The sequence below is a fragment of the Amblyraja radiata genome, chromosome 7, assembly GCF_010909765.2.
Source record: "Amblyraja radiata isolate CabotCenter1 chromosome 7, sAmbRad1.1.pri, whole genome shotgun sequence".
Classification (NCBI taxonomy): Eukaryota; Metazoa; Chordata; class Chondrichthyes; order Rajiformes; family Rajidae; genus Amblyraja; species Amblyraja radiata.
Window position 1 is genome coordinate 54,619,689 of NC_045962.1, and position 10,301 is coordinate 54,629,989.

A 10,301-nucleotide genomic window follows, 5' to 3' on the forward strand; every position below is an offset into this window, starting at 1 on the left:
AATATACCCAAGGATAGCTTCCTTGTGCAGAAAGTACGCTTTTGATTTCTTAGTCAACTTGCATTTCTGTGCCATGCATTTCATCAGAAACTGTTACTTATCCAATTCCAATAATTTCTGTTGAGGATGCAAGTTATGATTGGCAGTGAACATCAACAAGATGACAGTCATCCAGTGATGGCAACTGCTCACACAGTCAGCAATGACTACAGGCCTGTCGCACTGACCTCTGTAGTCATGAAACCCTTGAAAGGCTTGTGCTGGCCAAGCTGAAAAATATCATGAACACCCTGCTGGACCCTCTGCAGTTTGTATACCGGGCCAATAGATCTATGGATGACACCGTCAACCTGGATCTGCACTTCATCCTCCAGAACCTAGATCGCCAGGGGATCTATGAAAGGATTTTGGTTGTCGATTTTAGCTCTGCATTCAACACCATTGTGCCAGAGTTACTACATTCCAAACTTTCCAAGTTGACTGTGCCTGAACCCCTCTGTCGGTGGATCACCAGCTTCCTGACAGACAGGAAGCAGCATGTGAGGCTGGGAAAGCTCATCTCGGACCCGCAGACCCTCAGCATAGGAGCACCGCAAGGCTGTGTACTCTCCGCTCTCATTTCCACACCAATGACTGCACTTGCACTGACTCCTCTGTCAAGCTTCTCAAGTTTGCGGACGCCTCAACCTAGATTGGACTGATCCAGGATGGGGAGGAATCAGTCTACAGACAGGAAGTGATACAGCTGGCATCCTGGTGCCGTCGCAACAAATGGAGCTCAATGGTCTTAAGACAGTTGAATTCATTGTAGACTTTAGGAGAGCTCCCCCTCCCCTCCCCCCCCTCACCATCAACAACACCACGGTCACATCTGTGGAGTCTTTTAAGTTCCTGGGAACCATCATCTCCAAGGGCCTTAAATGGGGGGCCACCATCGACTCCACAGTCAAAAAGGCCCAACAGAGGATGTACCTCCAACGGCAGCTGAGGAAGCACAATCTGCCACAGGCAATGATGGTCTAATTTTATACGGCCATCATTGTCTGTCCTCACCTTTTCCATCATGGTGTGGTTTGGCTCAGCCACCAAGCACGACATCCGGAGGCTGCAGTGAATCATCCGATCAGCTGAGAAGGTTATTGTCTGCAACCTTCCCTCTATTAACAAACTGTACATTGCAAGGGCCAGGAAGCGAGCGGGTAAGATCATCTCTGACCCCTCTCACCCTGGCCACAAACTCTTTGAATCACTTTCCTCCGGAATGCGAATCCGAACTATCAAAGCAGCCACAGCCAGACAAAAAATACCTTTTTCCATGACTAGTAGCTCTACTCAATAACCAAAATTCTGTAGCCTCCTTTTGCTCTGGTATTTTATTTAATTCACATGTTTAATGAATAATGTTTTATTATTAATGTTTATTGTTTTATGTGTCATTCCTAACTGTCATTGGATGTCATGTTGTCACTTAATGGCAGAGCACCAAGGTAAATTCCTTTTACTTAAGGTCCTTGGAGTTGATGGTTCCCAGGAACTTAAAAGACTCCACAGATGTGACTGTGGTGTTGTTGATGGTGAGTGGGGTGAGAGGACGGGGAGCTCTCCTAAAGTCTACAATCAATTCCACTGTCTTAAGAGCATTGAGCTCTAGGTTGTTGCGATGGCACCAGGACGCCAGCTCTGTCACTTCCTGTCTGTAGGCAGATTCCTCCCCATCCTGGATCAGTCCAATCAGGGTTGTGTCGACCGCAAACTTGAGAAGCTTGACAGAGGAGTCAGTGGAGGTGCAGTCATTGATGTAGAGAGAATAGAGGAGAGGGGAGAGTACGCAGCCTTGCGGTGCTCCTATGCTGAGTGTTTGCAGGTCCTAGATGTGCTTTTCCAGCCTCACATGCTGCTTCCTGTCTGTCAGGAAGCTGGTGATCCACCGATAGAGGGGTTCAGGCACAGAACTCATAAAGTTTGGAGTGTAGTAGCTCTGGCACAATGGTGTTGAATGCAGAGCTAAAAGCAACATACAAGATGTACCTCCATCTATATACAAGATCCTCGCATAGGTGTTCTGGCGGTCTAGGTGCTGGAGGATGAAGTGCAGGCCCAGGTTGACTGTGTCATCCACAGATCTATTGGCCTGATATTCAAACTACGGAGGGTCCATCAGTGGGTTTGTGATATTTTTCAGCTTGGCCAGCACAAGCCTTTCAAGGGTCTTCATGACTACAGCGGTCAGTGCAACAGGCCTGTAGTCATTAGGACCAGTAATCCTTGCCTTTTTGGGCACAGGGAATAAACCAAAGGATAGCTTCCTTATGCAGAAAGTAAGCTTTTGAATATTTGGTGTGCCATGCATTTCATCAGACGTTGCTACTTATCCAATTCTATATAATCAAAATAAAATTATTATGAAATATTCACGTATTTGCTTCCAGACGTTTTGCATGTCACTGATCTACAGAGGTTCATCCAGTCATTGTGCTCGAGTCAGCCGGTCGGTTGGACCTGCTGATGTGAGATCCTCTTTGTCTTATGGACCTTCTGATGTGTTGCTGCTGTAGATTAATGCCAGCCTCTGCATCCAGGATGGCTTATTTCACTTGCATCAAAGTTGGTGTTCAGATCGAACATTAGATTTTTATCTTGTTTAAAATATCCAATAATTTCATTTTTAAGGAATGAGACTTTGGGGTTGATGAGATTGGTTGGGTGTAATTAGGAATTAGATATCTATGAAATGGGTGTTTGCATCAAAGCAGCACCTTGAATATTTTCTCTCTTGTTCATAGTGGGAGAATGTTTCAACAGTGTACAATGGCATAGCTGGTAGAGCTGCTGCTTCACAGCTTCAGGGACCCAATCTTGTCCTCTGGTGCTACCTGTGTAGATTTTGTACGTGCTCCCTGTGACCGCATGATTTTACCTCAGTTGCTTCATTTTTTCCCCACATTCCAAAGATATGCCGGGCGGTGCATTAATCCGTGCTGTAAATTGCCTCTGAAGTTTTTTAAAATACTACAAAATATTAAAATAATATGAAACTAAAGTAAGAAACTAAATAAACCAACATTTACCATCTAGCTGTGTGGTGAGCCTGGCAGTGGTGCAAGAGGCAATTCATGCTGGCATGTCACCATTAGCTCACTTCTAAATCCCACATTTCAACATGCAGACACTATTATATCCCTTTTGCTGGTATGGATAGAATGAGATAGAGAGGTACAGTGTGGAAACAGGCTCTTTAGCTGATGCAGTTGATAGTACCCTTGAGAACCAGGAGGCTGCCAAATATTTTTCTGCTGGTAACAGCACAGGTCTGGTTTGATCATTTGTCCAAGAGCAGACTTGATCCATTTGTCGATGGCCTTGGGCAGGATCTTACAGCTAACATTTAGTAGTGAGATCACCTAAGTGCAGGACAAAGGGCTGCCTGGTCATAGAGGACCAGGAGAAGGCGTGGAATAGGAGATCGCACAGGTTCATGCTCCCTAAAATGTACTTTGGGAAGAGAATAAGGAACTGTTCTGCACAACTATCTATAGTGCAGTCCAAATCAATGGGTCAGGAATGGATTGTTTCCCCATCAATTTCTCCCTCTCCCCTGTCTTATTTATGTACTGTACAAAACTCTTTGCTAAATCTTTCACGAAGTATGAGAGCATAAGAGGGGTGACATTGCCAGGCAGTGGGGGCACTCAGATCCCAAAACCTCTCCATGGATGATGTTGCCGTCTTCGCTCCGGATCCACAATTGGTGGGCAGATCGACCAGCATTTCCGAGCAATTTGAGTTGGCATCAAGAACCAGAGTAAACTGAAAAAGGAGTGAGGCCATGTTCTTCGGCAATTGGCCTGACTGGTCCTCGGTCCCCTTCACGAACAGGTCTGAAGGCACTGGGGACTTGGTTTGAGGGTGCCGAGGTATGCAACCACAATTAATGGTTCAATGGTAATTTATTGTGACATGTACCTAGATATAATTAAATTCTTTGTTTATCATCAGTCAATAAAATCATATTATACATAAGCACAATCATACCTAAGGAAAATTGTAATAATTACAGCGTACAAATAATGCTAGAGTCCCCAAGTTTCTGGTGCCAAAGTGTACTCTTCAATTTTCAAGTTCTTAAAAATATTGTGTCTTATCTTGATGTCAAAGGCCTGTTGCCCTGACGATGGCACTGGGTTGGTGTTATAGGGTCAGCCTGACCCATGATGCTTCTGGTATCCTCTGTGCTGCTGCAGGCCGTGTCAGATCCCCATAAATCCAACCAGTATGGGGCCTCCAGCGGCTCCCGACCCACACGATTTCCCCAGCGGCTCACTTCACCGACCACTTGACCCACAAACGCGCCGCACCCTCGCCTCCCGCAACCACCATTCAGCCTTGATGCACCCGGGCACCTCTGAAAGCTGAACTCAGTTCCCCCAGACTGTGGAGAAAGATGCATTGGTCTTCTTCGTGGTTCATCTGGAGCAGCTATGTATAAATGCTTTCTGAGTTCCTGGCTGTCCACTGGGTCAATCTAACAGATGGACATCAAGTGTTGCTGGAAGACCATCAATTCAGTCAAACAGGTCTGCCCAAACCTTATTGGTCTTCCAACAAGATGTCCCTAATGAACATTGCCGACCCATGGCAGACATTCGGCAATATTCCCTTACGGAGTGCTGAGGGTCACACTGAAGCTTAGTGCAGACTTCCCCAGTCTTGGGTCCTTCTGAACAACACTGCCATCATGAGTTGTGAGTGCTGTGAATATATTGCTGACTATGGATGAGAAGATGCTACCACTGATCCCAATCATCTTGTTGATATTCTTTGCCAATCATTAATTGCATCCTCAACAGAAGCTACCAGTTGGGTTAAGTAAAAGTTTCTGATGAAAGACTTGCCACAGCAATGAATGTTCACCAAGAATTTGAATGTGTAAGAAAGCTATCCTTTGGTTTCTTCTGTAGACGGATGGGATGAAAGCTTGAGTTTGAACTATCCCTGCAAATTGTTCAAAGTCCACAGTCCCGGCGACAGGGATATAATCGGGCTAACCAACCCATCCACATCCAAGTTTTATACCATATGTTAATATTTTAAATTAATGTTTAAAATGTATCAAACAATTGTACCACTTATCTACATTAAGAGTGGCTGATTCACCCACAGTGCTGTGCCTGATGTAAATTTAGAGGTTCAACACATCAGGAGGTCCCACTGGACAAGGGAGCTGCATCATCAGTGAGGGACTGGCTGACTTGTGCACAATGACTGGATGAACCTCTGTAGATCAGTGACATGCAAAACAACTTCTGGAAGCAAAACTGTGAATATTTCTTAATAATTTTATTTAGATCCACAATATATTACAGAATAATATACAGCAAAGAACAGAATATTTACAAACAGTAGAATCTCCCAGTTACAGTGATATGTACAATCAGGAGCTCCAGGCCCCTGTCCTTGTATATGAGCAAGTACAGTACAGGTGACAGTGTCTTGTTTATTTGGAATGAGGTCTTCTTGTGTTCACACTGAGTTCATGTTCTCAGGAGTTTCATTCATGGTTAGTGTTCCCTCTTGAGACCTCATTCCCTCATTTGAAGCCTCCTCCAGAGATAATTCTGTTGACTTGCTTTTGATCTGTTTGACAAGATAAATAATTACAATTTTAGAATCAGGTCCCCACACAAAGTTTAAATAAATTCAGTTTGTAAATGGATAACTTTAAATCTCAGAATTGTATGTCACTGGAAATTGCACAGTAAACATTTCTCAATCTGAAGTGCGGTAAAATCTCGATATGCTAGGGCACTGAGATCAATTATTAACATAACAGAGGTGAATTCTTCCTCAGTTGGTCACAGGTGTGCTGATCTCCCTCTGCGTTCTACACGCCCTCTCCCTGAACAGGTAATTATAATCTGTTAAATCTTGACAACATCTGGGATGCTCCCCTAATGAAGCCAGTGGTTATATCAATCCACACCCCAGGGTTGTCCTCAAGGAAAGTGCATTATCTAATTCGTTCCAAATTAAATAAACACCAAGCTCACACTCAGGGCAAAGTAGGCAATCCTCAGTCTCTGAATAGAGAATATCCAAAAGCATGTGTAGGAAAGAACTGCAGATGCTGGTTTAAATCGAAGGTAGACACAAAATGCTGGAGTAACTCAGCGGGACAGGCAATATCTCTGAAGATGGGTGACGTTTTGGGTCGAGACGACATCACCCATTCCTTCTCTCCAGACATGCTGCCTCTCCCGCTGAATATCTAATAGCAAATGTGCAACAATATTCTCTCCCCCATCTCTTTCTGGATAGCCATTTACTAAAGTTGAGCCCAACTAGGATTCATTATTTTTACAATAGATTTGAATTCCCTGAATAAACTTACATTGGAAGTCTCCTCGATTGATGTATCTTTTGATTTGTCTTTTACCTGTGTGAAAATATTAATATTTATTAAATGAGAAAGACTGTGAAGTAACCTCTGAACAAAACATTTAATGAATGAATTATAAAAGCTGCCACATATCAGGGCAAATCAGGATTTGAGAATTCGTGTTGGAGAGGAAAAGTGCTCACTAAAATATTTGCATTTGCTCTATTCACCAATAATGGTCAGCGAAGCCTGGATAACATGAAGAGTGGGGTCAATGGCGCCAACTCAAGTATACCCTACAGCTCAACTTCCCCACAGGTATCTGACAGTGATGAAGCTGAATTTTAGTTAAAATATAAGAAGATATTAAATAGGTTTCTGGGCTAGCTTACAGCTTATATTTAGTCTCAAATTAGGCTTGCCTCAGGTTGCGGGTGTGTGGGATAATAAATCCTATAACATTGTCTCCCAAGTGAGGAAGTGACAGAGAAAGAAACAGCTAGTCACATCTTTGAAGTAAGATGCCATAAACCAAATGGCCTATGTTTATGAAGGACCAAAAGACAGAGAGGAAGCAGCGAAAGAGCTAGGGAACCGAGGACAGTCGAGTGTCTATATTGGTCACTTAGCTGGAATTCTCGCTCCCTTCCATCGGCCGATGTTAAGTAAAGTTTTGAACTGGTCTACCAAACAGTTTGTGTGGTGTCTGTTTATTGAGAAGCGAACCTGGTTTAGTAGTTATAAAAGTAACTTTTTCAACAGCAGAATCTCTTTTAAACTGCATAGAGCAACAATAAATGGCTCTTCCTCCCTCTATCCAAACATAGATCAAGATATTAAATGTTTACGTAGTCAATATGAGAAAGATCATCTGAAAACCTTTCTACTTATACTCACATTGTCTGGATCCTCGAGCAATGTCTCTGTTGATTTGGATTTGTCCTGTTTGGAAATAATATTTATATATTTAGTATGCTAATTAGTAATTTTGAAAATATATGAATTGCTATCAGACTTCTGAAACAATCACCTCTTTCTCACTCACTTCGTGGAAGTGCTGCAACATACTCTTGCTCTTAACTCTCCCCAATTCAGTTCATCTGTTATTACATTCTAAGTTTTTTGCTTCAAATTATACTCCATTCTTGTGTTTTATTCAATGTTGTATCATTATTGTATGCATCTAAACAAGGTATTTAATTGAGAACATTTCATTTTTTCATAAATGAAACATATCCAATGTGCACAGATATGAAATATTGAATTCTAATGGAGTCATTGTAAATTTTCTGGACATTTCAGGGTTGTGGTTCAGTATAAGTTCAGTAGGCTTTTCGGAAGCAAATGATATATTGCCTGTGTTATAAGAGGACTTGATAACAAGAATATTACAATAACATGGTGCCTTTGTGTGTATCTTGTACATCATTGTTTCCTTAGATAAGGTAGGTTGTGCTTGATATAGATTGTGCTGCAAAGGTTCACTAGCCTACTTCCTGGGATGGTGTATCTACTCCATAATGAGAGACTGAATAGGCTTAGAACGTTACAAGTGTGAAGACTGAGGTGGTTGCCTCATAATGAATATAATGATGAGAATATGTGGCAGGAGTGAGATGGGGGGGGGGGTGATTCCACTCTCTCGGAAGACTAAAGCTTGGGCCACGGTCTCAAAATAATGGATAGATCAATTGGAATTGAGCTGAGGAAGAATCTCTTCCCTGGGAGGTGGACTTTGGAAGTATTGACCCCAAAGAGCTGAGGAGGCTCAATCACTGAGTTCAGTTGATGGGATTTTATCTGTTCACGGAATCAAGGGTTACAGTTATAGTTAAGTAAAGATGTGTAGAGGTGAAGATAATATTCAAAGACCACTCAGTATCCTCCCTTCCACTGTTTGGAATGAACATATTATGAGATAAAATCCCATTCTGACAGATCAGTCTACATTCTACACCATAATATAGATGAGAATCAAGAGAAAACAATTCACAAATTAAACTTACATTTGACGAATCTTCCAGAGAAGTTTCTTTTGACTTGCTTTCCACCTGTATGAAAGCATTAACATTTAGGAAATAAATAGAGGATGGATTTGGTAAGTAACAAGCATTACTAGATTCCCTCCAAATGGTAGACTAGAATATTGAATTCAATCGATATTCCTACGACAGGTAACACAGGCATCAATTGCCATCTGATAAAATTAAGCTCTGGTTTCTTTCCAGGAAGGATTCGTACTCAGTGACTACTATTGGTGTCAGCCTGGGAGACACTGCTGCTGGAACTTTGTCTTCTTGATGCCAAGTCCATCTTCAGTGGAGACCAGACCCATTATACACTGAAATTAAATATCAGAATGCCCTCCCTCCACATCAGACTGTGACAACACGCTTTCTCACTCACTATTCTGAATGGAAAAGCTAACGCTTCATTGAGTTCAACAAGAGAAATCATCTGTCAAAATATTGGTTAATACTCACACTTGAGGTTTCCTCTAGTGATGTCTCATTTGATTTGCTTTGAGCCTGTGTGAAGAAGTTTACATTTAGATCTTGATAACAGGACACCAAAGAAATGTTTTGTAAATTATCTTGTGTTATAAATCCCACTGCCCTGAATTGTATAACTGTGCAGTTACCTCAATACTGGTTTCATTGGACTCTGTTGAGTCACTCTCGCTGTCAATGGTCTTCAGACCTTCACACACCACATCAACGTCAGCCACTTTATCAGCAAAATATTCCACGCGGCTTTTGCAAAACCCTTTCTCCTGTAAAAATAAAGCATTATTGTCAAATCCAAACTCAACTCCGAATCAATGTGATTCAAATGTCACTCAATTTACAGGCTTTTGTTTAATTTAACTCAGTATGTATGGTCAATTCTATGAAATAATCTACAATTATAGGTCTTTCAATGATGGTGCTCATTACACACAAAGATTCTAATAGTTTACAAAATAATTTTTGACTCACAGCAATGTTCTTAGGGAGGAATGTGCAACTGGGATCATCAAATTCCTGTCCAGAATTCTTAGAGCAAACCGTTTCTTTCACTGAGAATGTTAAATCCACGTTGTATGATAGGTTACCCGTGCGATAGGTCTAATGAAAAGAAAATAGTTTATAGATGTATTATTATACCAGCTGTTTTTACAAAGATCTGAGCAAGAAATATACAGTAAGTAGCCCAAACTTAAAATTCCACTCTTTCTTCCAAATCATTACTCTAGTCTCAGAATCAAGTACAGATTTGGTATTTAAATTCTTGATCTGATATTCATTGAAAATTGGGTAATATAATATAGCTTATTATATAATACAATTGCATTAACAAGTCCTTTGATTAAATCTTATCTGAACAGACACATTATCTCAACTAATTAGACAGGGTGAGTCTATTCAACCCATACTGGCACCCAGCAGAACAATCCCAGCAGTCCAATCCTCCTTTTCTTTGTTTCCCGGCAACCTTTCAATTGATTCTCCCCTGCACTTGCCCATTCGTTCCCCATTGATTCTATTTGCCGTTAATATTCTATGGGAATAATTTATAGTCACACTTACATTTGTTGCACCTCTCCTGGTGATCGCACACAGGTTGGTGATCTCGGTGATTTCATTTAGCTTCGCAACTGAGGATCTCAGAGCATCCTTGGTGCTTGGCAGTCCTGCAGAGAGAGAAGGAAAATTATATAAAACAGTCCAGCAAACAGTGAATTATTTATACACATTGTTGAATTATCGCTGACTGAAGCTCATTACCAATAACTCTTTGCTTTCTGATGCCCTCCCTCTCCCCAGTACCTACCTGAGCAGTGGAGGATCTGCACGGCAGCGATGGCGAGGAGGAAGGATTTCATTCTGTCTCGTGTGGGATCAGCCGGCTGGGTTCTTAGAGTAAAGTTGCTGCTTCTCACTCT

General features: G+C 41.8%; 1 protein-coding gene across 2 annotated transcripts in view; it reads right to left on the minus strand.

Moving 5' to 3' along the window:
* The window catches only part of LOC116975434 (secreted phosphoprotein 24-like), a 166,744-nt gene extending 156,443 nt beyond the window's left edge, over positions 1 to 10,301 (minus strand). The window contains exons 1-9 of one of the 2 annotated variants that reach the window (XM_033024553.1): positions 10,190 to 10,301; positions 9,946 to 10,049; positions 9,355 to 9,483; positions 9,018 to 9,149; positions 8,860 to 8,904; positions 8,383 to 8,427; positions 7,274 to 7,318; positions 6,389 to 6,433; positions 5,321 to 5,634 (exon numbers count right to left, since the gene is read on the minus strand). In XM_033024553.1, coding sequence (XP_032880444.1) covers positions 5,521 to 5,634; positions 6,389 to 6,433; positions 7,274 to 7,318; positions 8,383 to 8,427; positions 8,860 to 8,904; positions 9,018 to 9,149; positions 9,355 to 9,483; positions 9,946 to 10,049; positions 10,190 to 10,241 — 711 coding nt within the window. In that variant the 5' untranslated portion in view covers positions 10,242 to 10,301 and the 3' untranslated portion in view covers positions 5,321 to 5,520. Of the gene's footprint in view, positions 1 to 5,320; positions 5,635 to 6,388; positions 6,434 to 7,273; positions 7,319 to 8,382; positions 8,428 to 8,859; positions 8,905 to 9,017; positions 9,150 to 9,354; positions 9,484 to 9,945; positions 10,050 to 10,189 lie in introns of those variants that run through there. The other variant, XM_033024555.1, reaches the window with a different exon arrangement.